This window comes from Haliaeetus leucocephalus, unplaced genomic scaffold, assembly GCF_000737465.1.
Source record: "Haliaeetus leucocephalus isolate CR32 unplaced genomic scaffold, Haliaeetus_leucocephalus-4.0 Scaffold517, whole genome shotgun sequence".
Lineage (NCBI taxonomy): Eukaryota > Metazoa > Chordata > Aves > Accipitriformes > Accipitridae > Haliaeetus > Haliaeetus leucocephalus.
In genome coordinates, this window is record NW_010972953.1 from 6191057 (window position 1) to 6219036 (window position 27980).

At 43.7% G+C, this 27980-nt stretch overlaps 1 protein-coding gene across 2 annotated transcripts; it reads right to left on the reverse strand.

Moving 5' to 3' along the window:
* Positions 1-919: 919 nt before the first annotated feature.
* On the reverse strand, positions 920-27980 carry LAPTM5 (lysosomal protein transmembrane 5). Of its 2 annotated transcripts, none has more exons than XM_010576238.1 (8): positions 27852-27980; positions 17771-17864; positions 8101-8177; positions 7276-7404; positions 6621-6743; positions 5974-6069; positions 2626-2718; positions 920-1661 (listed from the first exon to the last, which is right to left on the reverse strand). In XM_010576238.1, the coding sequence occupies exons 1-8, from the start codon at positions 27936-27938 to the stop codon at positions 1587-1589; spliced, it is 774 nt and encodes a 257-aa protein (XP_010574540.1). In that variant the 5' UTR covers positions 27939-27980; the 3' UTR covers positions 920-1586. The 2 variants fall into 2 exon arrangements, with proteins under 2 accessions (XP_010574540.1, XP_010574539.1); XM_010576237.1 differs by having other exon boundaries at positions 6621-6746.

A 27980-nucleotide genomic window follows, 5' to 3' on the forward strand; every position in this document is an offset into this window, starting at 1 on the left:
CTTGCTCTTTGTTCACAGCTAAACAATTGCCAGATTTAGGGCCAGAAAATTTCTTTTCTGCTTGAAGAATTTGAGGGGTGTGTACTTTTGTGAGTGATTTAAAGCATGTTTAAAAGCACTGGAGACATGAAGATGTCATTGTGGTACAGTCTTCTGGACTTCATGTCTGTTGTTGAGTATCCTGGTCCCCAGAACAAGGGAGATGAAGTGCAGAGAACGGGAATTACTTCCCCTCTCCAGTGGTGAGAAAACCAGCTCAAAAATATATGACCAACATCATTATGTTCATCCCTGTATACATAAATACATATCCAGTGAAAAGAGCATGGGGCAGCACTGACATTTCTTATTTATATGTTGGCAAATCTTTCATTGAAGCTAGTTGTTTTGTTTTGTTTCAGAGCAGAACAAAGACCCCAGGCTGTGGTCCACACTGTGGGTGATGCTGGAATAGTTACTACTGAGCAAATTACACTTTCATACTGAGTTGTTTTAAAAAGCAGGCAACAATCCAAAAAGGTGAGCAGATGCTAAATTCCAGATACCTCTCATCTGTCATCAGCAACACTATTCACTAACATCTACAGAGACTGACCTGTACAATCAGAGTCAGTTGTGAATGTGCCACAGAAAGCAGGATCTTTATCACTGGTGATAATGTACAAGAGGAAGGAACAAGCCAGACTTTTAGATGAAATTGCCAGGCTGGCTGTTAGAAGTACCATCTTTTTCTTTGTGAGCAGCACATACATGAGATAACATTGGCCTAAGGCCAAAGTACCATTTTTGCTAATTTTTTTCAGAAAGCAAAACTATTGCTTCTTTGCGACATACTTCAGGCAGCAAGGACAGCGTTGGTCAGAAATCAGACAGCAAAGTATTCAAGCCATTAACATTTTTTTTAATTGAAACTCATCTTTCAAGTCACACTAAAAGCAAAAAAATGCAAACACTCAGGTATAAAATGGCAGAGCTGTGACAATTCCAGCATGTTGTATATTCTGGAGTACACACTATTAATCATCACCATAAAGTGACAGGATGAGAGCTGCATCATAGTTCATTTGAAATCTTCATTATTTTGCTGATCCCTTTCCTGTACAGTTCTCATTAAAAGGTGCTAGTTAGCATAGCTTCAGGGTGGGACTATCTCAGTGAAAAGGTTCTTGCCCATTTTCCTCCCATTCCACTTCCTAAATGTCTCAGCTGCTGAGTTAGATGTGAGACAGATGAGAAACAGCATCTTGCTGGCATAAAGCAAGCCTGACAAGGGATTCAGGCCAGTGCCTACACTTCACATTAGCCAGATGTCAGAGGCCAGTGATGGGAACCTCTGTGATGCCTGATGCCAAGTTTATTAAAATTAGCCCTGCAGCTTGGTAGTACCAAGTCAAAACTGCCAGTGTAGAACAAGGCGCCAGCTCCAGTGGTTCACCATTACTCTTTGTAGGCTCATAAAGCAAGGTGGATTGTAAAAAGCACGATACTGCTATAAAGTAAAGACTTCTCAATGAGGCTGACTATCAGAGAAGGGGTAAGAGGCACCAACAGCAATACAGATGTCATCTTCTCTCCATGAGTGCAGCTTAGATTGCTACATAGGGTGGTGGGGATTCCTTGGAAGGCAACTCTAAGGCTTCCTCATACGATGGCAGCACAGCCTGAAAGAGAAGACCATTAGTTATGCTTTGGGGATCACATGAAGGATTTCAACTGGATTTGATCTTGGATGTGTTTCTCTACCTAGTTCAAAGCAGGGTGAAAGAACCACATGGGCTGTAAGACATAAAGGGCAGAAATCCAGAAGAGTTAGAGGTCAGCAGCACTTTATGAACCACTTTGCTGCCAGTCCTACCTACGTCTCCCAAAGCATGGTTGCAATAAAAGGCTCTTTAACATCCAGAATATAAGCCTCATTGCCTAAGCAAAGAAGCTAAGCTCAGATCATTGCAGAGGGCCATGATGCATGCACAGCAGGGGCACACACTACTGGTAAGACAAGGCTCATCATATTTGCCAAGTTTCAACAAGACAAAAGCCAACACTTAGCATTCCATATTCTTCCTCTTTACTTCTCATCCGTCTTTACGGTATCTCTTATTTTTGGAAGGTCTTCAATATCTTTCCATTGTGTCAGAGCAGCTGGATGCTACTATTAAAGAGATCATCAGTAATCTAAGGGAGGACATTGATATTCATTATTTAGCAAACTGTTAAGGTGAAGTGCAGTGCACCAAATCTCTCAGACATTGAACCAGTGAAGGGTGAAGACAAACTTAATTTTAAACAAGGGTAGCATTATTAGGCACAGAAATCAGAGTTCAACTGAAATTAAAAAAATATCTGGAATGGAGAATACAAGTGATATATTCCCATTTTCTGCTTTGCCTGAAGCTTGAGTTTCAGGTTCCTTGCAGGTACCATTGACTTCAAAGTTTTTATACAAAAGTAAAGTTAAAGGAATATAATATAATTGGAAACTGATTATTAGTACTTGTTAATGCACATTTGAAGGGTCAAACTATCTCTCAGACCACCAGAGAATCAAAAGTAGGGATCATTATGCATCTCATCAGTCTAAACCATGCCTTTTCACGGTGTAAATCTGAAGCAGTCTTTACTCACCTTTTCAACTGCTTGTGGGTCGACTTTCACCTCCTCTCTCTTGCTGGCTTTAATATACTTAAAGCAGCTCAGGACACATTTGAACATATAGGCCTGAAAAGGAAAGGGAAAGGGAAGTCTGCCATTGCACTGCAAATCAACAAGACCATTTCCATTTGTGCCACCAGCCTGCTATAGTTCTACTCTCTTCTTTGGAAGTAGAAGTCTGGGACCATATGTCCCAGGGCCTTAAATCAGTCTCTCTTGGTCCTTCACTAGAAAGGTGACAACTCCATCTATTTGGAACAGGACACTCGTGTGGGAAGTCAATAGGACTAGTAATACCATTGAATATAAAGGCACATGCTTCAGACCACTGAGAGTGCAATGTCATCAGGTAGGAAAGGAAAGCATGTCTTTCATGTTATTTTTCTGAGCAGGCTACAAAGTTTGGCTGTCTCAGAAAAGCACCGTGGGCACAACATTCACCACTCAGAGATCCAAGGCTTCTTGGTCAAGTAGGACTGACCTGAAAGGTCAGTTCATTCAACACATCCTATACTTGCAATAGTTACACTTTTCTGACAAGGCTGCTTTGCACCTCACAGAGTTACAAGATGTAATAAATAGAGCTTTTCTGAGAAAAATGGATCGATTGACGGATTGTGGCACAAGAAAATAAGCAAGGCCTGTAAAACATACCATATTAAATAAATATTTTCCCTACTCTGTGCAGCAAGGCAAAGTCGTGTGCCTCTTATTTTTATTGGCTTAAGAGTCTACTTTAAAAACAGTTGGCATTTTCAAAGAAACATAGGGAGTTATATGCCCTGAGAACAAGCCATGAGCTTAGGATTTCCTAGAACAATGAGGACTGTTTTTCTTGACACAAAGCCAAGACAAAGAACGAAAACAAGGAATGAAGTATCTCCGTTGAAGGAATCCGTCTCTCAGACAAACTTCCAGAGATGAGGAGGTAAATCCAAACTTTGACCACCTTTAGTGAATACTGCAAAAATCTTCCCCCTTCCAAAAGCCTCTTCATACAGAGAGCAAACATGCAAGACACTGAAGCCATCATATAAACTGTACAACCCCCCCATCCGTGAAAGAACCACCCCCACCCAAAAAATCATACAACAAAAAAATCCTTTCTTTGATTTTGATTCTGTAAGAGTTTGCTGCAGTGCCAACCCAATATCTGCACCGAATTCAATGAAGTTGACTTCAGTTAAGACTGCTGCAAGCAAAAGCAGGTTTGAGCAGAATACATTAGTAGACACAGCTTATGTAAAGGCAGCCAGTGACCTTGGGATCATCCCATTACTGGCTAACTCAAAACACTCAAGAGTCACTGTAGGATACCCTTCTCCACACTGAATTGAAGAGAGAAAACTTCTCTGGCAGCTGTTGACATAATAAGTGGATGGGAAGCTTGTCCTAGAGGTCAGGAAGTGAGTTACTTCGGAAGTAATTATGTTAAACCCTTTCTTTCATGTCCCATCAGAAATGTTTTATTCCCCTTGGTTTCTGCATTCTTGTCACTGTGGTGGTGGAGGGGGATGACTTTATGATACTGAGGTGAGAGAAAGATTACTCATGGATACACAGATCAGCAACGGAGACTGCTCTAATGGTGCTATGTGAGCATCACCCCTTCACTCACTCTGCCGTTTGAATACTTTGCATCTCCAAGGAACTTAGACTTGAAGAACTGATATCACCATTGGGGCTCTACAAGTAAACATACAACCAGCCACCGCACTCGTAAGAAGCTATGAAATTGCATGGAGAGACTTCCACGTCGCAACAGGACATGCTCCCTGCAAAGGGTGGTGTTATATGAGAGAAAGGAGGGAGAGGAGCGTTACCATCCCCTGAGCATTGTCAGAGAAATCTTTCCTGCTAAAAGAGTGAGCAAAGTCTTGCAGGTCTCATATGAGGTCACTGGCAGAGGTGTTCAGTGAGTCAGGTGCCCCATCTCTTCTCCATCTGACAGACCACCTTTTAGCTGAATTATGCTATGGTGTGGGATGCAGATAACTATTTGGAGACAGTAATTGCAAGTTGGCAGGCAAACAGCACCGGATGCACGGAAACAACATTTTAGTGTAAAAGCAGTAAATGCTTGTGATGGGTCATTAAGCAAGTCAATTTATGCTAAAAGGTCCTGGGCTAGTCCAACATACTTAGATACTACCTTGGTGTGGGCATTCAGTGAATTGAAACCGAGATTGGCCAAATGGCCTTTTTAGGTCTAAAATATTTCATGTTTTTGCCACGTCCCTCATCAGATCTTTGTCACTTGGAAGGAACTCTCTCATGAAAATGGTTTTGCTACACATGGAGGAGGGGAGGGGTTGTCACTGAGTTTAAAGGATGGGATCCTAATAACTTTTTTGGGGGAGTTTAGTAGACCAAGGAGTACTTGTGCCTGTCCGTTGTTTTTTTAATTATCCTCCCCCCATCCCTCCTCCTACAAACTCCAGCACAAGAAGTCATTGCAAGTTAAGCAGTCTTGTAGCTAACCCTGTGGAAAATTCAAATCAACCCATTTGCCAGGTCAGTGAGATTTCTGCTGAAGACCCACACTGCCAGCTGGGTTTCAGGGTTATCTCCACTCCTATTGCGCAGTTTATGCAAATATTAAAAGATATGCTAAAGTCATGTCTGCAGTGCAATCATACAAGACACTCTACTCCACACTGGCTTGTCTGGCCACCTGGGAAGAGTCTGAATAAAAAATGCTTTCCAACTAACAAGTAGCATTTTTCACTGTGGCAGAATCTGCCCAAGTACCTGGAAAGATCTGGTTTTCTTAGCTGGTCTGAAACCTCTCAGTGAAAAACCTGTTCTCTGATCCATTGAAGCAAGAAGAATAAAACCCATCTCACAGTGGAGTTTTCTGAGATGTAAGCAGGATTTAGCAGCTCACGGGTTTTAATTAAATTTCAGGGTATCAGTGTGCATAACTCTGCTTACATCAGTGTGGATACAGCGACTTACCCAAGTGGAAGATCTAACCTGCTGCTTAATGATCTAATTTATTTTGGCACACAATAGCAGAAGAGTTTCCTGTATTTGTTTTCAAACATCTTATCCTTCTAAAGATGAATGGGCAGTAGTAGTTTCTGGATATAAGAGAGATTTTGCTTTATAACTCACATCTGCAGAAGCATAAAACCAGTGATTTGAATATTAAACCTGTCTCAGACACTATGCAGAGGCATAACTCCTATTATGCCCAAGGAGAGACCAACAAGGCTTTCCAATGCCCTGGTAGATTTGAGAGAGAAGTAAACCCAATTCCTCCTATCCTCCAGGCAAGAGGACTTCATTTCAGCCTCACCAGACCCTGCAGCCATTTACCTTCAAGAAGAGGACAGCAATGAATGCAATGGTGAAGGTGACCATCACCTTGGCATATTCCTCTGTTGGTAACTTCTCCAGGGTTGGCAAAAAGCCCTGTGAAGAGAAAGAGGGTCTCAGTCATAAATGCTTGTTTCCTCTACCAGGGTCACACAAAGTGGTGGAGATCTCAGCAAGTTTCTCAGCCTGCCTCTCAGAAAGGTGGGACAGGCCACCTTCCTCTCCTCATCAGAAAGAGTATGGGATATTTTTTATCTCCTACTGTTTACACCCCTTTGGCAAAGATTTTCAGAAGACTATTTAAATGAGAGCTAAAAGTATGACTGTTTAATAAAGATGAAAAGTTGATGCATTTTCAACGCATGCAGGCAGGCTTTATCCAAATCATTTTGCTCTGCAATTTGCATCTATAAGATTCTTACAAGAAAAACAAGGTGTACTTTTAAGAAACACATGCATAAGCAAGCTGCCGATCAAGAACATTGTGTTGGTAAGAACATAGGGAAAATCCTCTTTTGTCATCAAACAGAGCAGTTCTGGGTATACTGTAGAGATTAGAGAAAGTTTACTCTGTCTTAAGAGCCACTGAAAGAAAATTCATAGGAATTCACAGTATGAAAAGTCAGTTGAGCTTGTTCATAACCTACCCCATTGTCTGAAGACTTGAGGCTGAGATAGGCGGGAACCTCCATGTAAGAGCTGCAGAGAGTGAGAATACTCAGGCAGAAGTCCAGCAGCTGCAGAGCCAGGAAAGGGATCTTGGAGTATCCCTGCTGCAAGAAGGGCAGGGAATAGGAATTTGGTTATGATTACAAGACTGCATCACTTCTATAGATTTTCCATTTTTTACACAAAGCCTGTGCTTTGTTCACACTGACAGCCTAAGCTATTTAATTTACTTATACTAGCCAAAATGATGAGCAAACCTTCTTGTTGGGCTCATTTATACAAGCTCCACAGAAAAGGCGTCTAGCTGGAGCAGTGATATTTCTAGCTTATCTCCAGCAAACCCCTCCTAGCACGGCCATACCCAGAACAACCTCCCCAAAGCCATGAGACAGAAAATAAAAGCAACAGAAAGATTCCCAGACATGGGAAACTAAACATTGTCCCAGCTGTCACTAGTTTTCCTTATGCACCCTCTAGCCCTGAAGGATTGCATCTTGTCTCCAGCCAGTATAGAGACTACCTTGCCATGAAGAACTGTGGCCCAAGATAATGATCCTTTATTCCCACATTATGCATCCGTCTCCATCTCATAGAGAACAGAGAAGACCACCCCAGAAGTGAGCCGTTACCTACCGTGTGGCTAACGGAGGACACAGAAATGATTGCTGGGACTTGTATGTAGGAACTGAACATTGTTAGGAGGCTAAGGAGAAAGTCCATGACTTGTAGAGCAAGGAAGGGTATCAGGAGACGTTCCCTCTTCTGAGAAAGAAAAGCGATGCCAGTTATTTCTATTCTGAATGGGACAATGAGACCAGCTATCAATACCTGAAAGGACATATATTAAGGTATTCCAAGCATAAATACTTTCCTGGAATTTCTGCATCTAACTCCACATACTGTGGTGACAATTGATTCAGAAAAAATGAAGGGCATCAACGTTGATTTTTTTCACTCCCTTGGAAAGTTTCTGTGAATTTTCACTATGTCACGTTGGCACTCGATCCCATCATTCAGCTGTCCCCAAAGTTTACCATTACAGAGAAAGCTGGGTAACGACACCAACGCGTGGTCATTTCTTCCCCTAAAATGGGAAATGAATCGCCAGTGTAATAGAGGAGTTACAGTTCCCCTGCAGGATCTGACTTGCAAAAGAGCAAAGAAAGGAGGCAATAAAACAACATTTCCGAATCGTAACATTTCCATTCCTTAACATGAAAAATAGTCTTAATGGAAATGTCACCCAGATTTGGTAAATCTGACAGTTAGCAGCCTTGCAGATGAGCCTGTGACTGCAAACTAGCTGCCTTCCCCCTCTGTAAGAGAGTGGTGACATTTATCTGCTTTTTTGATCACACTTCAGCATTTTCACTGAGCATCCTCTAGTCCCCTCCTCTAGTACCTCCCAACTCAGAGACGCCTCAGCCAGAAGCTAAATGTCATTTGTGGAGAACATACCTTCACCACACCAAGAAGGAGGTTGAAGCTGATGATGAACAGCATGATGATCAACAGGAAACTGGTGATGACATCAGCTAAAAGTAATAAAAGTAATTACCACATTACTAAAAGCTGGAGCCTAATGTCCCAAATCAATCATACCTCTAAGGAAGAGTTAAAGTGTAATAACCTGGCAGAAAGAGTTGTGTATGTGGGGGAATGAATGCCACGCAGCTGGAAGGTAACCCTCTTTTCCCTTTTGTTGTGGTTTAACCCCAGCCAGCAACTAAGCACCACGCAGCCGCTCACTCACTCCCCCCCATCCAGTGGGGTGGGGGAGAAAATCGGGAAAAAGAAGTAAAACTCGTGGGTTGAGATAAGAACGGTTTAATAGAACAGAAAAGAAGAAACTAATAATGATAATGATAACACTAATAAAATGACAACAGTAGTAATAAAAGGATTGAAATGTACAAATGATGCGCAGGGCAATTGCTCAGCACCCGCCGACCGACACCCAGCCAGTCCCCGAGTGGCGATTCCCCACCCCCACTTCCCAGTTCCTATAGTAGATGGGACGTCCCATGGTATGGAATACACCGTTGGCCAGTTTGGGTCAGGTGCCCTGGTTGTGTCCTGTGCCAACTTCTTGTGCTCTGGCTGGGCATGAGAAGCTGAAAAATCCTTGACTATAGTCTAAACGCTACTGAGCAACAACTGAAAACATCAGTGTTATCAACATTCTTCACATACTGAAATCAAAACATAGCACCATACCAGCTGCTAGGAAGACAGTTAACTCTATCCCAGCTGAAACCAGGACACCTTTCTACACCCATTTTTTCATCTGTCTTTGAAGCTTCTGTTTCTTTAGCCACCAGGTTGAGCAGACTGTCAGCTCAGGCACGTGGGAGCCAAAAAACTTTATTGCCCAGGCTGCAGTTTTAAATATCCTAGGCTACAATATTAAGGTAAAATGAAGTAGAAAAAAAGGCAGAGTGCTTTTAGCTAATGATTATTAAGTCTGAGTTGGAAATTATTTTGAGATTCAAAAGTAAAAAATTGGTAAAGCAACCAGCAGTGAAATCTGGTGAAAGGTCTGCAAGATTCGCAAGCAGACAAGAAGCATGAGTATTAACCACATGCCACCGGTATGGACTACAGTTTCACAGTGAAATATCTCACCTCCACTCTCTGTAGCTGTAGGATGCAACATACACATTAAAAATAAATATGTGAGGAGAACAACATGAGACAATTCTACCTACAGGGCTGAAAGTAATGTCAGCTGTTTTGGGTGCAGAAAGGTGATCTCTTACAAACGTGTAGCTTCCTACTGAACAGTTCCCAGGAAACAATTTTCCCTCCTGGTATTGCAGGCTGCCCTGATGATGACTACCAAAGCCTTGCTTGCACTGTACAGTATGGACATTTGGTCTTTATAGCAGTATAGACAGTGTGAGGTTTTTTGAAATGTTGGTTTGCTTCTAAAAAAAAGAAAGGCAGCTCACTCCAAAGACAAAACACTGCTAATTTCTTTATCTGCCTCTGCATACTGTACAGTCTTTTACAGTGCCTCCTCTGATTTCTTTCTTATTGTTTTACCTGAGTTTAAAATAGCAACAGTCTGTTTGGGGTCTCCAACTCCCAAGTGCTTGAATAAAGGACTTAATTTTATTAGGAAAGAGCCAAACTTTTAACTTTTCTGACTTTTTAAAAGAAACTGATGCTTTCCATAGGTATGTTTCTCAAACATCAGAAATGTTTGATTACTGGTTCAATTTCCCCCCTGCCAACTGCCCAGTTTATTCCACGGCTATTAAATAAATCTAGTGCCTAAGTCTATTTTTTCCATTACCCCCTTCACTTGCTTTCATAAAGAAACCTAGAAATTGTGCTTTAGCCTGTTGCATCCCTGATATGTTCCAGCTGTTCTGAAATCCTTCACTGCTCTATATTACCCATTTTTTCACCATGAAAACACCCCTCTATCTCCCCTAGCTTGAGTGTTTGCCTATAGCTTTGGTACCACATTACTTTTTTAGCGGGTGGGGGAGTGTTTCAGTGCTTGGGCATATACCAAATTGTCCTTTACTCACTTCCTAGCTTTGCTGACAATAAAATAATATTTTATAATAAAATAATAACTATAATAAAATAATTTACAAAGCTATTGAGGCAGAGAAACCCATCCCTCTTCTTCAGGTAGACACCACCAACACTGTTGTTTACAGCAACAAAACATTTGCAGCAGAGCAGCCACAGCTATATCATAATTTGGCCAGTTAATTCCTCTCTTGGAGGGAGCAAATATAAACAGTCAGCCCAAGTCAAAGGGAGAGCCATGCTGGACAAGGGCAGACCTACCACCCAGTGCTGCCCACGACAGCTGGCAGGAGATGGGCACCCGTTAGATGCAGCAGCTACAGCATATGCAAACTGTCAAGTACTGCCTCCAGGCTCTGCTAAGCGATGTGAGTATGGACGAATGCCACTTGAAGAAAGGACCAAAGATGATAATGAGAAGCTCTGGAGCCTTTCCAGCGTTTTAGAGGACCTGCCTGACAGCTGGGCTGAACCACATCTAGCAGCAAGGGCAGGTGGCACCAACAGCCACGTTCCTTACATCTGTACTCTGCTAGCAGAGAATACACTTTATTTAATTTAAATGCATTGATACAAAATCATAGAATGGTTTGGGTTGGAAGGGACCTGAAAGATCATCTAGTTCCAACCCCCCTGCCATGGGCAGGGACACATTCCACTAGACCAGGTTGCTCAAAACCCCATGTGGCTTAGAACACTTCCAGGGATGGGGCAGTCACAACTTCTCTGTGCAACCTAAAAGATATTTTAACTTCCCTTACTGTCTTCTCAAGAATTAGCAACACGCTTGAGTCTCCTCTAGAAATGAGATCTGCTGATGAGGAACCTTTAGTCTGAAAAGAAGCTCTGACCAGTACTTCATTTCCCTGAGGATAAGCCTCTTCCTTTCTGGGGCTCAAAGAGAAAAGCCCTTTAGGGAGGCTGCATCCCTCAAAGAAGCAAGAATAGCTTATCTCAAGAGAGGGAGCAGCACTACATGAGCTGCTGCACATGGAGGTGTCAGACATCCAAGATCTAAGGGAGTGATTGAAAGTATCCAACAAACACTTAACTTACATCAGGAAAAAAGTTTTGATAGTACAAACCAAGAAAATAGCTTTTACTTATAACCTGTTGAAAAAAAACAAATGCAGGATCTGTTTACCACAAACTAATGAGAATTGAAATGCAGAAGAGGAAGAAGTCTTAGGAAACAGCAAAGAAAGAAAACCCAAATCCAGTAAAGCCTGAAGAAGAGAGAGGGCAGTGGAGAAAGGGCTTTACTGCAGAAAAGGCTGCTCACAGCTTTGCAGCTCACAAGGGTCATGGGAGGAGCCTAAGCTCCAAATCAAACAACCAAACCCACCTTGCTGAAGCAGGGGAGTAGAGACAAGACTGTGATCTGGTGCACAAAGAACCAAAGATTAACACAAGGACAGCATAAACTTAAAACAGAAAAGAGCTTAACAAAGATGACAGACTCAGCCTTTGTAAGAACAGCCATAAAATGAGGCAGTCCCAGTCCCATTAAACTCCAAACTGCCTGAAGCCATTTTCCCTGATTTTCCTCCCAGAACCAACCATCAGAAGTTTGCCCCAGAGAGGATTTATCTCTTTAGCACGGTGTTTCCTCGGATTCAAGACAGCTGTGTTTTTCTGCGTCTTTCTACATGGTCTCATGCTCCAGCTCTCTCGGCAGGCTCACTAATTAATTGGGCAACTGGCCGTTGCTTCTGCAGGCTAATTGCCGGCAGAACCCAGCTGAATTTTCCAAGCGGAACCTAGATCAAAAACCCCCTAAACAAAATAACAAAGAAACAAAAAGCCCACAACTCTACAGACACAAAGGGATGGAAAGAAAAGGAAAACCAAAACAACTTTCCACTCACTGTCTGCCTCTTATTTGTTCACAGCAAATATAGTCATCCTTTCTGCTGCCAGCAGATCTCTCCGGTCCAGGGACATTTTAGTACCAATGGATTTGATCTCAGTAATCAAAAATTTTACTTAAACAAAATGACTTCTTCCTTTGTGGGAGCACATTTAGCAGATGGGCTAAAGGAGTGACCCCCTTAGATAGTGGTAGCTGCTGGCTCTTAGCCCTGTCTGTGCAAACCCTCCGTGAGATGGGAATGTGGTACACATTATAGAGAGGCCAAATGCCACCTGGAATACTTTGTAAGGGCTGGCAGGCTGACAAGTTACCTTCCAGAACCAGCAGTAGATCCCTGGGGATCCCCAGGGTTTGAGGCGCTTGCAGCCATGGCAGACCCTAGAGACCGGATTACTGTGACTAACAGGCTCTTTCCATGCCCAGCATCTGTTGTCCAAAAATATAAGATGTTAATTTTTAAGTTTCTTCAGTATTTGCTTTCATGCTTAGTTGGCCTTTGTAGGATGAATGTTTGTCTCTTTTGTACTTAAAACCCCTCAGAAAATGACAAAATTTAGGAATCTTGAACCAAGCTTGAGCACCTGTATAATCTCAAACACAGGGGCATCATTCCATGGTTTTCCCCTCTGTTCCTCCTGCATGTTCATCCGGGTGCCTATCTGAGGAATAACCTGTTTTCCCTACAGCACCTTAAAAAGTACCGTAGTATTCAGTGAATAACAGGGTTTGTCCCTGTAGAAGGTGCATTGGCTCTTTGAGGGCTGTTGCTGCAAGATAAGAGGCAACTGTGACAGTATAGGAAATGCCAGTTAAAAGGAAGAAAAATCTTACAATAAGTGATGCAGTCTTGAACAGGGGTGCAGAGAGGTTGTGGAATTTAATTTTGGGGAGTCTGAAAACCTCAACTGGACAAAGGCCTGGGCAAGCTGCCCCATCTTTGGAGTCAGCACTGTTTCAAGCAGGAGGTTTGACTGGAGACCTCCAGAGATCCACCTTACTTTTGCTCTGATCTGATGATTATAAGATCACTCAGGGAAGAAATGTTGTTCCTCACAAAGTCTGCTTCACTCCTATAGCCCTAGAATATCCTACCTACAAGAATATTTCAGTTCCACAACCACCTCCATGCTGGCAGTGGTACTTTATTGCTAGCAGAGAGTGTGGTGAGAGCTTGCCTCCTTTGAGGTGCACATTTTTCCAAAAGCATACAGGAATAAACAGCAGCAGCAAATAAATAAACATGCTCTTTCTTATGCTTTTTCTTACTCAAATTCTCAGAGACTACCTGGGTGTCCCAGAGATCCCAGGGAATTTAATGAGAAGTGATATATATGTGCTGTGAAGTAAATGTGATTTTTCCTTGTGGAGGTGTTATAACCAGACTGGGGGGCCTCTGCAGAGCTGCACTAGATGTTTGCAATGCTAGTAAGTAGTACCAAAAACCCCCACCCATCCAACACGAAGAGAGAGCATTTATTTGCCAAATGTCTATTTTTTATTAACTTCACATCAGGGTTTTTGCCCTGAATGTAGCCAGGAGGGACATTGAATGAGTCCTAATATTTCTCATGAATGCAGAGAAACCCCTTTTTATTTTATGGCCCAATAAACTGGCATGGAAAATACAAATAGGGCTTATAAATCTGTGGTTTAACAGTTGCATTCACAGATTGTCAAGGACGGCAGTGTCTGATTTGGTGTTGCTGATAAGCTGCAGGGAGCTGTTTCTGGACAGCCACATTCAAACGATGGGCAGGACCAGCAGGGGGAAGAAGCCTCCCAGTCCCTTTAGCTGGATTCACTTTTCATCGGAGAAGGAGGGAATATTTTTTACATAGGAAATGGTATGCATAGGATATGGTATACACTGTGCACACAGGTCTTCAGGCATAACTGAGGTATTTTTCTTGGCTAACTGCACAGAAATTGAAACAACTTTTCCAGTTGTAGTTTGTCCACAGCCTCAATTTTCATAGTCATTAATGAAAAATAAAATTGATTAAGAATCAGACTGTACACAGGCATCAACTGAAGACATCCTAAAGATCTGACCTATGGCAAGCAGTGGAGTATAATCTTTTCAAGGCAGAAAACTATTCATGTTAGCAGCTTAGAACTGGCAAGGAGGTTTTAACTGAAATGTTTTGGGGGGATTGCTTTTTGGTTTTATTTTTCCAGCAGGAAAAGCTAGTCTGCCAAAGCTCATATGCTTTCGGGATTGAAGCACTACCAAGATGTCTTTTGCTAGGAAGGCTTCTCAGCTCCAGGATGAGATTTCTATTAGACTGGAAATGGGGGAGGCTGCATGGGAAATGCTCATCCAAATTTCTGCTGTACGTGAGATAGACCACAGACATGAGAACCTAATTCTTCCAAATTGCAACTGAATGCCCCAAATCACCGTGCAACAAAGTGTGTCTCCTGTTCCTTCTGCCTGGCCAAATTAATCTTGTGTTATTTCTTAAATGTTAGCTCAGTAGTAAATTTGGATCTACTTTAGCCAACATCCTGGCATTAACCCGTTGACTAGGGGTGGGAAAATCATCTTCAAGGCTCTCAAAGACAAAGAAGAACCTGAGTCTTCTTCCCTTTTTAATCCAACATTTTCAGTAGGTCTTATATTAATTTCTTGGTCAACTTTCATCAAAAAGCAAATTTCAGAGGAGTTCTTTCAGTCCTGTGCTGCCTATGGCATCTTGTAAACCAAGAGAGCAAGGGGTAGCAGGCTGCAAGGGACAGAGCATCCCTCTTCTAAGGGCAGCTGACCCAGTCACCCTTCTCATTACCCTGTCAATCACAAAAACCTACAACAATTCCAATTTTCCTTCCCCTCCCTGACCATACCTGTGGAAGTTGAGGCCCATCCCATACCCTCTTTTTAAGGCAGCAAAACATACTGCTGAGAAATCTTGGCGGAGCTCTGATTTCTTATAAAAACTCCTATATGTATTTTTTCCTACTGTATCATGTGAAAAGCATTTTTCCATAAACCTTGCCTTATTTATATTCTTGATCCATGACTACAGCGTTAGCATTATATATTCTGAGACGTGCTTTAATCTGGCAGGATCTACAAATAGAGCAGCAGATGCTGAGGGCATCGACAGAACCTCTCCCCAAATTGTTCTCCAACTCTTCCATCTGGGTTTTGAAGTAAAATTGAACTTTTTGTACTGCTTTGCTGTATTGCTTCCCTGCTAGTTTCTGGAAATAGAAGGGTTGCACTGTGTTTATTCCAACTATAATCAGAAAACACAGTCTCCCAAGCACAGTCCTTTGAAATGCTTGGGAAGAGAAGCCAAGTGGAAGTGCTGGGGATTTCATTATAAAATGTTCCTTTTTGTGTAGGAGGCAGTGGAAGAGGGGGGGGAGGGGTAAGACCTGTCATTTTGATTGTGTGGGAAGAGGGGAGGTTGTTAAAAATGGGGCCAATTTCACTCAGAACGGTTCTATTCTTAAAGAAAACCCTCCAGATTTGCAGAAATGTATGTCTTGCTTAGGAAGCATATAATGGTTTCGTATGGAAATTATCTGAAAAATCTCTCTCAACGATTTGTTTATTTTTCTTTAAAGAATATTTTACTTGGATACTTGAGGAAAAGTAAAAATTATTGGCCTTGGATGATCTTTCTGAAAAAAATAATGAAAAACAATTGTCATTTTTACATAACTGTGTCTGTGGGAAAGTGATCTGATCTGCAAATACCATGTTCAGTTTTCAGCAGTTCAGATCACTGTATTAGTCAAAATGCATGTGCATACTCCGCCATCAGGAAAAATTATTTCCAACTATGCCCATGTCCAAGCCAGGTACATCAAAACAAAACAAAAAATAAAAAAAAAAATCCAAGCCCAAAAAAGGGAGGAAGACCTTAAGGTCACACTTGCATCATTTTCTTCACTTTTCATCTGTAAAATTAAAACTAGAAACATGTATCACAGAAATGGAAAAGTGGATTCTCCTACCTATGTTTTGCTGATCCCAGCCACCCAGAAAACAGTCGGGTTTTAGAGCCTGTTCCATGTACTGTGTGTTGCTCTAGTGGGAAATCTCTGCAGATAGCATTTTCCAAAGCAGTCATCAGGCAAGTCTACATCGGGTGTTGAGTTGAGTCACAGCTGCAGAGGGACCACTGTGGACCACAGCTAAGCAAAGTAGCCTCCAACCCACGCAGACTGGACTACTTTGGAAATAATGCCCCGTGTGAAAGATGTGAACCATGACAGCAGACCCTTGCTCGGTCTCCTATCAGCAGGACTTACTCAAATTTCCATTTTCCGTTCACTATTGATGCCTTTTAAAACAGCCTTGGTGGATCACAGTGTGCCTCCTAAAACCCAGCTGGGCTCTTTTGAAAGATGTGAACCCATCTGTTAGCAGTAACTTCACCCAGACGGTGACTATGTCTGTTTTGATGCTTTCCACTATGACTCCTACCCCAGGGACAAGTGAGTTTGGGATGTGCAGGAATCTGCTGTACTTTGTTTCCTTTTCCTCCACTTACAAGGGGCCTCCCTGTGCGTGCTTGGAGCCTGGGGAAGGACACACTGGAAAAGCAGGGAACAGGCAAGTCCTTGCTGCTGTGAGTAGCATTTTTCTCTGACTATGAGCCTTCTTTGCAGAGAGAGACAATGCACGGTGTGGAAGCCTGGTTTCCATCTTTCTGCACACAGCAGAGAAGGGTTATCTCAACTTGTGGTTTTACATCGAAAAGTGACTAAGAAAAGGAAAAAGCACCCTCTGTTTGTTGCTTGCAAGCAGCTTCATGCGTAATTAGCCTGGTTAAGTAATATTTGAAGTTAGGGGAGTTACTTTCTTTTAAATGGCACCCCACGTGAGATAGCTGCCAAGTCTCTGAAAGCTAAGCTAGATCCTTCCAAGATCAAGCATCAGGAAGTCAATCATCCATGATGAATATGATGCTTGTGACTATTTGTGGTATATGAAGCAGCCTGGCTGCTCTTCCAGACAACCAATGTTCTGCAAAAAACACCAGGGATTGGGAAAATCTGGGACAGGGGGGAAAGGGAGGTGGGCTGGTGTGGCCCTCTGAAGTGCCTTCAGCTGTGTGGTAGGAGACTCCCTGCACAGCATGATGGATGATGAGAAGAGGATGGCTCCATGGCATAGAGGGCAGGGTGTTGGTGGCAATGTCAGGTAGCCCACACACCCATGGGATGTAGTGTGGGGCTGCAGTTTCTCCCCACTCTGGGACCCTGAGGTCACGGGCCAGACTAGGTCCATTGAGAGGCTGGTCAGACACTTCAGTATTTTCCTGGAAAACGCCCAACAGATGCAGAAAGTCAACAGTGTGTGTAAGGCTTAAATGGTCTACAGTTGGTGAAAAGAAAGAGAAGGGGAAAACAGGATTGTCAGATTAATGCAAAATGTATTGCAGAGGGATTGGGAAGGCTGGAGGAGTACGAGGCTACTGGAGAGTTTGGGCTGAGGGCCTGATCCACTGAAATAAAGACAACTTCTCTGGGCTCCACACTGGTCCCCAAAAAGCCAACACAGTCATGGCCTAAACCAAAATCCAAATCTTTAGAGCCTAAATTTTGTCTCTGGGTCTGAGCTTTTGGCCCATCTGCTCTGAATACCACTTTCCAATTTTCTTTCATGAAAAAGAAAGAGGGACCAATGCAGGACCTTGGGCTCCTTCTCAACCCCACAGACCATTGCTGCTTTCCAGCATCTCTGTGACCTACCAATTCTGTAGTAATCCTTGTCCAGGTCTTTGCAAAAGCCTTTCCCGCTTGCTACCTCCAGGGAGTACTCAATCAGCAGCAAAACACTCATAACCTAGGAGAACAAAAGCAAAAGACAATTCAGTGGGCCTTGGGCCAACTTCCTGTCAACAAATTTGTTTCCAGGGAGCATGCAATGTCCACAGTCCTAAATGCAGGATGGGTGTCCAAGTGAGACAGTCATGAAGGGTTTAAAGTCCTGTACAAGGAAATATTGAAGCAGAAGTTATCAGTTTATTAATGGTTTCAGTTTACTGTCTTTTTCTGCCAGCTTCTGAAAGAGGATGAAGAAATTAGAAAGTTAATGAGTTTTGTTTCAACATTTTTTATCCAGAAAGTCCTGGCTTTACATTTTGAAATTGCAATGTAACAATAGCATTTTAAAGTATAAAAGAAACACAAAAAGGATAAAGATCTCTCTGTAAGTCTAGCTATACTACTTCATTGACAAAACCATCATTGTCCTTTTATTTACTTGCGAAAAATCTCCAAATGTGCTTTTTTTCACATTGAACCAAAATTATTTTCTCCAAGTTTCCAGATTGGACTATCAAACCCCAGACTCCAGGGTTCATTCCATTCTGAGTTTAGCAAGCTGTGAGACGGAGTGAGGTCTAGAGCTGTGGTCTCAGTCCTAGCACTGAACTTCTATATCCAACCAGTTATGATCTGCAGCGAAAAATCAATTTCTAACCCCCAGGTTAGGGGGAACTCCTGTTGCATGTGGGGCACTGGGCAGTCAAGGGCTGCAGAAGACCTCCATAAGGCTGGAGACCTTGCCTTGGAGCACCTCAGACAGCAAGTCCAGGGTATTTCTGTGCAAGTAAAACCAGGAAATGAGTAGCCACAAGACCAGACACCCCACCACATCCCTCCTGGGGACAATCCCACCCCGCCAATGTGTATGCTACAGACGGTGCATGCCAAGGGGACCAAACTTGTTGCAGATCCGAGAACAAGAAGTCCAAGGCCACTACAGAGCATCAGTCACAGCCCACACTGTTGTCAGAGCAAATAACACTTCTTGGGGTAAAGGACTACTATGATGACATTTATTGCTCCTTCATCACCTTACTGACAGTTTCAGCACTGTATAGTGAGATGGCACATTTCTGACTGCACCATGCATCTCATCTTGTTCATCACTTTCTTCCTCATTCTCCGATCTCTGCTGTCCTCCCTCATGCTTGGTATGTCTTTTCATTTCTTCTGCATTTTGAGGGTGTAGCAAGCTGGAGCACAGCATGGTCTGCCAGTCCTATACCTACAGCTGCACTTTCCAAAAGCAGCATAGTGTGTACTGTATTATTTTAAAATTGGCTTAAGAGTGTGGGTGGCTGGGGAGGAAGCCTGCTGTTACATTCCCCGAAGATGCAGGAAACACGGGTTTGTCACCCTGCAGCTGTGTCTCACTTTCTGATCAGTGATCTGGACAAGCTCTCTGATCTCTCTGCTACTGTGCAAAAAGCTGCTACTTCTTCTCTGCTTGAGCTTTACCCCTGTCCAGGAGGACCTCCTGCCACAACAACAGGGCACAACCTGAGAGTAGAGAGCAGGTGTCAGACCAGGAGAAATGGATGGACCATTATTCCCTGGGCATTTTTTCCTCAGAGACGTGGGAACAGAGTCTGCAGGAGAGAAAATCCTGAGGTGTGCAAAAAATGGAGAAGCTTGTCCAACATGACTCTCCATCTTTACCCCACCAACACCAGGTCCAGCATTGGGAGCACCCATTCTGCAGAATACCAGGGACAGGAGCCATCAGCAAAAGCACTATCAACAAAAAAAGAGGTTGTCATGAAGAGGTGAATGAGAGAAGCCATTTTATCTGGACTGCACAACTTCTGTCTGTGCATCTGAACCACACACTGATGCAAGAAGCAAGTTTGTATCTGCCACCAAGATCAACACAGCTTGGGTACCATAGAGCTGAAACAACTTTTCCACAATAGCTATAGCAGCCTTTAATTTCAACAACAGCTTAAAGAAGTGATGCGGGCAAGGAGGAACCGGAACTGTTGTGGTCTGCACTTGTGTTTGCAAACTTTATGTATGGGAAACAGCACAAAACCAGCAACTGCAGGGAGATGAGGCAAACCTAACTGTTCAGTGAGCAGAAGAGATAATATTTTTTGTCTTTTGCAGAGCAATGGCTGGAGGTGCCGTACGAGATCCAGACAGAGTTCAGGCAGGAGTAACAGATGTGCTAGGGCTGTCATTGCAAGCAAACAAAACAAAGAGGCATGGAAAGAAAGACTTTGCATTGCCCCAGAAATGGGGAAGTGTGGCTGGGAGGGATGCCCTGCAGCAGAGACAGGAGCTGAATGCAGACTCTCCCACTGTCTCTGGGTTAGCTGCAGCAGACCTGGAAACTATTTCAAACCCAAATTCATCAACTTTCTCTGCCACAAGCTGCAAGCGCAGTTTCCAGAAGAGCTGTAGCCCATCCCCCAGAGCCCTTTGCTTCTAGAGCGAGCATCCATCAAGCCACACTCTTGCTGCAGTGGGGACTGGGACCCTGTGTCCTACCATGAGTCTTCCCTCAGAATTTAAAATACTGTCCAGAGTCTGAGTTGGAAGAAAGGGTGTGTCATATTTTTTCCTGGCCTGTCTGATATCAGGTTGTTCAACAGCTACATAAGTCACACTGCTTTTTTTCAGTTTTTGTCATGCAGAAAATGAACTTTGCAATTTGTTCATGAGCCCGGTAGGAAAAGGAGAAATATCTAGATCTCATTACATGGGGACACAAGAAAGTTAACATGAATTCAGTTTAATGTAACAGCATTTGAAGTCCCATGGAAGCACTGAACCTTGTCAAGGATGAAATTGCATTAATCTGAAGTTTCTTTACACCTCACAGTCTCCCCTGGGATGTAAAGCATCTCTTTAACTAACTACACTACTAACTAACTTAACACACTAATCACATGCTGACTTCAAGTGCCCTAATTTGGCTGAGAGGTTCCATGTACATGCTCCTGAAGAGATTTCATTTCCCTTATTGCTACTGTTGATCACACCCCTCAAATGTCAACATGGGAAATATAGGAAGAAATTGGTTTTTTTCAGGTTGCTGTTAAAAGGAGTCCTGAGCAAAATGGATGACCTGAGCCCTAAATATCTGTTTCATTCTTGAAAGACCAGTGAGTGAAAGCAGGACATAAAATCCCAAATGCTCCCATCCCAGATGGATTTACAACCAGAGTAGAGCCAGAGGCTAAACTTCAGTATGAAGAACAATCTCTAATATCTATCAAAGAGGGGAACAGTAGAGCAAAAGAGGCCCTGGTTTCCTTGCAGGTGTTGAAATGAGCCACACAACCAGACCAACCACAGCCACATAGAATAAGTACACATCAGATAGAAAACCCAAGCCCAACCTGAAATATTAAGGAGAGACTTTTAAAGTGAAAGTTGGTTTAAACTTTCCATTTAAAAGGACTTTGGCATAGAAAGAATGAGCCACTGCACTGCAATGAGATAAAACAGACAAAGACCTCTGGGACTTTCCCTTGGCTCTCCATCACAAGTGCCATGTGAGGACCAGAAAACCTCTCTATCACCTGACTTTGGCTTTGACATGCTGCTGCCTGGCACGTGACAATCTCATTTATTCCTGTAAAGAATATACATACAAGGTGATGAAACCTCTACAATGGGCTGCTTGCCACAATTTGAGAAAAAGGTAGAGGAAGATTGATGTAGTGTCTGCCCAGCACCCCTTGCTCAGCAGGCCTGTACATATTCTCACTCATGATTCACCTTTCAGCTCCAGAAGAAACCAAAAGGTTCCCATTTCAGACAGACAGGACTGCTCAGACAGACATCCAGTTCCTTTTCTTATTGCTATGTCACAACAGGAGAGAGGTGGGCTTAAAATAGGAAATTTCACCTCCCAGCACTCAATTCACAGCTCATAGTGTACTACAGTCTCCCAAACCCTCCACCAGCCAGTCCTTCTTATTTTATCTCCTACAGCTGCAACTTTTGGAGGGCACCTATCATGGTTTAACCCCAGCTGGCAATTAAGCACCACACAGCTGCTTGCTCACTACCCCCCAACCCAGTGGGATGGGGGAGAGAATCAGGGGAAAAAAAAAAAAAGTAAAACTCACAGGTTGAGATAAAGACAGTTTAATAGGACAGAAAAGGAAGGGAAAGTAATAACAATAATAATAGAATATACAAAACAAGTGATGCACAATACAGTTGCTCACCACCTGCTGACCCCAAGCTCCAGTGTCCCCCAGCCAACTGCCCCCAATTTATATACTGGGCATGACATCACATGGTATGGAATACCCCTTTGGCTTGTTTGGGTCAGCTGCCCTGGCTGTGTCCCCTCCCACCTTCTTGTGCACCCCCAGCCTCTGCTGGTAGGACAGTAATAGAAGCTGAAAAGTCCTTTACTTAGTAAAAACACTGCTTAGCAACAACTAAAACATCGGTGTGTTACCAACATTATTCTCATCCTAAATCCCAAACACAGCACTATACCAGCTACTAGGAAGAAAATTAACTTTATTCCAGCCAAAACCAGGACAACACCTCTCATCTTCTTGCTGCCTCCATTTAAAAGGAATCCTTCAAATTTCTTGGAAAAAGATCTGTAACACCAGGAAATTAAGTGACTTAGCCAAACAGTGTAGGCCTGAGGTAGAGCCAGTTTTTAAATCAAGGCAGCTAAATTGGGGGTGTCTTGCAAGGCAGAATATTAACAGCATGACACATGCACCCCCCATTCCCTGGTGAATAATTTTGCTGCAGCTGCAGTAGGGTTAAACTGCTGTTAGAGATTGTGTCATGTGCCTTTTTTTTCTGAAATATGTGCAGCTTGACTAATTTCCAAATAATTTATCTTTATGCACACAGCCTTGGTGTGACGGCTGCTCCTTTGTTTTTTTTCACAGAGTGTTTCTGCAAGAAGAGCTTGAAGCCACAATGAACCGGCATCATTTGGGACAGTGACATCCTGCTCTGACAACGCATTGGGGTGCTGAGAAGGTTTCTGATAGCAGTGCACGCAAGCAGGTGACACCCTTCACTTTGAAGGCAAATACCACCACAAACAAAGGCTGTACTTTCAGAGCCTTACCTTTTCTTACTTTAATTTAAAAGTAGTTGTTGTGGCAGGGTAGGATGAAGTGAGGAGTGTTTTTAGCTCCCATCTGGTTTCCTTTCAAAACATTTTATCTTTTCCTTCCTGCTGCCTCCATCTCCCCGTCTTGTTTGTGCAACAGAGATCCTCCAGGAGGACAAGGGAGCAGCACAGGGTCTGCTGAACATCTTGGGTCAGCCACAGCCTGCTGAAAGCATGATGAATCGCAGCTCTGTACCAACACAAGTCACGTCCGCCAGTGAGGACTGGACCTGGCGAAGGTCCCAGAGATGAGACTCTGCTCCTTGAGTTAAAGAGCTGCCAAAGAGAAGAACTCATCTGCGACTGAGGCCAGACCAAGGTACAGACATGCTGCTTTCTAAGACCTCCTTTGGCTCTAATCAAGGACTAGTAGCAAATGAATAGCAGGTTTTCTGCCCATGCTGTATGCACAGACGCAACTTTCCAGCCTTGTTCTTGAAGCTAATGTCAAATAACTTGAGGTCTGTTCATGCCCAGGAGGAGCCGATGAGCAGAAGGACAAATTCCTCCATGCTTTCTTTGAAAGTCACCTGCAAGTCACCTCACAACACCCAGCAAAGCTTTGCTAATCACACTACTCTGTCCCCTCCTTGTTCCCCTCCTTCTCCTTCCCTGATTGTTTGAGAATGTGCACGATTTATTTCAACTGTCTATGGAAAGATCAGCAGTGAGACAAATCTAATTTATAGAAGGACAAGACATCGCCACAAAGCCTGAGAGCTTGCGTTTGATGGCATTACTATCACCCAGCATCACTATGATTCATCACTAGGACCCACAGCAATAATTTATACTGATACAAACCAACAGTATTGATGTAGCAAATCATCCAAGTCACTGCTGAGTTATAAATCCCCTTTTCTTTTTCCCTCCCTCTGCCCAGCTGTAGCTACCTGATCAAAAAGGTGGAGAAAAGGTAGGGAAAAAATGGTTGCTATTCTGTGTTATCTCTTAAAGAAGTAAGAGAAAACAACCTTCTCTGAAAATTAAACTGTTTTCCAAGGGGTTCTATGTAAAAGAAACCCACTGAGATGATATGGGAGGTACAGACACAGTGGGACCCGCAGGGACTTGGGGAGTTGCAGGCTCTGGTATCACAATGACGGTTACCTTGTCAGGGGCCAGCAGCAGCAGGGTTGAAGACCTGAGGCCTCAGGCTGCCCCTGCCCATTCCCCATATCCTTTACTGGATCAAACCTGGTCTTCAAGAGCATCTCTGTCTCTTTAGTCTAAACCCAAGTTGCGTGTTAGTTGCTAATGCTCCCTGGTACCATATGGCCTGCATTGATCTTGTACATCATGCTTATGCATATCTTATGGTAATCACTATTCTGGCTTTGCAGTGATGCACCACAAAGTTTCAGAGGGTGACCCCAAACCCTCCTGACCACCAGCCACATCCAGCTGGTCACTGCGATGGTGGTTGAACTGCACAAGAGCTGCCATTTAGAGAAACGGGGCTGCTTCCTACCCAGGCAGCCCTGGCACTGGGGACTACCAGTGTGGGCAGAGGGAGAGCAGAGCAAGGACCCAGCAGTGGCTCTGCAGCATCCACTCCAAAAGCATGGTGAGATCCCATGCTGAGTTCATGTTGCTTGTGATCTGTCAGGTGCAGGATGAAGACAAATTATGCCCTGGAAGAGCAGAAAGAGGACACATGCAGGTGGCTTTGACTGCGATGTGAGAGTTTGGTCCTCATTAAAATATCAGGTGGAGTTATTACTGCTAAGTCCTTTCCTGTGAATGTGCTTAGGACATGTTGTGGGTGATGTGCAAGTCTGTTTTAAAAATGATCTCAGAGTCACGTTCACACTCAGTGCAGACTTGTCCCACATTAAAAAGGGTCAATGCGTAGCTCCAGCACCAGACCCCTGATTGCCTATACTGTCATACTTAGCTTGCTCCCTGGCTTTGGTTTGAACCACTCCAACCACTTTTCTTCAAGACCAATCTGCTCCAGAAGGGGCTGACTCCAAGCCAGGCAGCATCACTTGGCTTCAGGGCCCAGGATCAGTTCTTTATCCTCTTTTAGTTAGCAGTGCAGAGAATCTAAGTGTTTTGTTGCAGATACCTATCCTTTTATTTATATAGGACAAGGTATAAACTACAACTAAGTATGCCACACATAATTTCTGATTTGAACCATGTCTCCACTAACAGTCAGGAGAGGGATAACATTTACAGCGATAAAAAAAGACTGTGTATGAAACAACCTCTTCTCACAGAGAGCCCTGCTACCCTAGAATTTGTCAAACATAGAAAAGAAATGTTTGAAAAGAAAATGCGAGCAGAACAGAGCTGGAGATTATTAACACAACAGCTAGTAAACATGATAGTTTTCATGTAACCTCAAGCTGAAGACGTCTCTGACCTACTGACTGCAGAGGAAGCACAGGGCAGGGATCACTTGGTACCTGTCCTGCTTCCAATAACTTCTCTAAGCAGCTGCTGCTGGCTGCTGTTGGAGACAGGCTGGGAGGCTGCTGGACTTCGGGGCAGACTCAGGACATCTGTCTTATGACTTCTGCCTTTGCCATTTTGCAAAAAGCAGCTTCTTTTGCCCGCCCTCAGTGGACCTTTGAATGTCTTCTGCAAAATCTTTCCTGTGAGTGCTGTGAAGGCTTACTCCAAGGCTCTCTGCCTTCTGCTGTTCAAAACTCACCTGATGTCTTCAACAGACCCACAAAACTTTTTTGAAATAACACATCTTTCGTATGATGTCACTGGTAATTAAGTTTTCCCTGTCAGCTGGTGCTGGTACACCGAAAGGTGGTGTCTCATTCTCCTCCATCACACACTGGTGCAAATCAGGAATTTCTATTGTTGTTAGTGGCATCACAGTGAAACACTTGTGAGAAAAAATGTGCCTCAGTTCAAAGCATTTGCTGACTTCTGAGAAAGACAAAGGAGGCTTTTTTACAATTCACCCTCCCAGCTAGGAAAAAAAATTTCTGTATCTCTGTTTCACCACTGATAACAGATAGCTCATGTCACATGGCGTGCTTGTAGCTCTCTGGAGAAAATGTGTTGTAGTTCCCTGTCTTGTGTTTCCCACCTTTGCACAGACCTTTAATTTTGCCAGCTCCTCTTCAGATCTTGGCTATACTTCCTACCAGAGTCCCATTTCTAAACAGTTCATGACCATCCCTCTGTGATGGCTATATGTTTAATTGGTTGTCAGAAATTGCTTGTGCTTTGCTGCAAACTCACAGCTTTGATACGTTTCAATTTTTGTGTCTTGGGGTCATGAGAATGCACAAGAAATGCAGCAATTTCTTTTTCTTTAGAACACTGAGATTATAAGCTTTGAGCTTGTGGCAAAAGAGGAGTAGCCTGCCCAGGGTGTAATCAACATGCTCAAAAAGCAGAAGGCAAAAATGGTTATAAAATTGCATGATTCTTTTAACCGATCTCATAACGTCTTTGAGGTCCCCAAATGATTAAAATATGTCATGGAAATGCCACTACAGTTCCTGGCTTTCAAGTAATGCCAGGAGAAAGATGTTGGTAGTTACACTGCATGACGATGCAGTGTAGACCCAAGTTTCTCTGCTCTTCTGCTCTGGGCTGGCACGGGACCATCTCTTGCCCCCAGCCAGGGGGGTGCAGAGATGCTGCACTGTGCCCAAGCACAGTCACCCCCCTTGCACACTGCCTCCAGCAACCCACAGTGCTGCTGACTCCCGGTGTGTTTATAAAACCCCATCATTCATGGAATGCTTTCCCTTTATCTTACTATCCAAAAAAGCAACTAAGCTGATCTCCAGATTTCTTTGCCTTTCATTTCATGAGTTGAATCCTCCACGAATCTATGGCATCGTGGAAGTCAAAACCATTAAACCAGCATGTCAGACTGCTGTCTTGGCTTTGTGTAAGTGAGGAAGGGGCTATGGTGCAGTGAGGATTTGCTCAGGCAGCTTGGATTGCTCCTGCTGCCCCAGGAAAGCAGGCTGGTGCTGGAGGGGGACCATGGCATGAACTTCCCATGCGTGGCATAGCTGCCACAGCTGCCGTGCCCAGCATGTATTTGCAGGCTACAGCTCCCCTCCCTCCACTTCTCCTGTGCAAGGAGCAGGTTAAGAGCCCCCGTTAACAGTTATCACCATGCAGGCTCCCAACCTGTGACTGTGCACACTGAGCGCAACAGATGGGATTATTTTAAGTGCCTCTGCCTTGCGAGAAACCACATCCTCAGTATGACTTAAAGCCACCTGAAAGCACCTCTGTGCAACCGGGTAGAGGGGAAGAAATGCCCCTCCAGGCTCTGCTGCCTCTGCTTGCTGCCATCTGCAGCCACCCACAAGCAGTTACGCCAGCTGCCTGGCCGCTGAACGCAGCCGCAGATCCAAACGGAAACCAAACCGGTGCATATAGCGTCCAACTGCCCGTAGAGAGAGAAATGAGGCAGCTTTGCCCACCCGTCCTTTGCTTGCCTGGGGCCCAAATCCCTCCTCCCTCCAGTGACCCATAGTTTCAGCACTCCTATAGTTTCCATTGCCAATGTGCTGCCCAGTTTCTAACCAACAGGTCCAGGTAGCCATACTGAGCCCTGGCCAACCTTACACACCCCTGCATGGGTACGAGCTCCTGAATTAAGCTGCAAGGGAAAAACAGGAGACAGAGTGAGTTTCCATGAGCTCCAATTGGTAGAGCCAGGGGAAAAGTAGTTAAAAAACCCTCCCAGTACAATAAATTTCTTCCTGTCCCCCTCTCCCCATGCCAACTTTTCTTTTGCCCATCCCTCTTAAATAATTGGTTTTTCTCTTTTGGGAACACAGAAAAGTCAACAGTCAGGAAACCTTGTGATCTGCAATAATTACACCTTCTGCAAAGATTACACTTCTGCCTCTCTTTTCTTGTGTCACTCTCCCTGTCCCCCCTTTCAGTCCTGTAACTTACCATGTGGAAGATCCCTAGAGCAACTGTTGCTGTCTTGATGTTGAAGAAACAACATTTGGGGGGCTCAGTGGTAGTTTGGGCAGTCATTTTCTGATCCCTCTGCAGAGCTGTGAGTTAATGAGGTTGAAT

Coding starts and splice junctions, on each gene's coding strand:
- LAPTM5 (XM_010576237.1), bottom strand. CDS start 27,938: ATGACTGCCCAAACTACCACTGAGCCCCCCAAATGTTGTTTCTTCAAC. Junction 17,865..27,851: donor CTCTAGGGATCTTCCACATG/GTAAGTTACAGG, acceptor TTGTTCTCCTAG/GTTATGAGTGTTTTGCTGCT. Junction 2,719..5,973: donor TTGCTGTCCTCTTCTTGAAG/GTAAATGGCTGC, acceptor TTTCCTTTTCAG/GCCTATATGTTCAAATGTGT.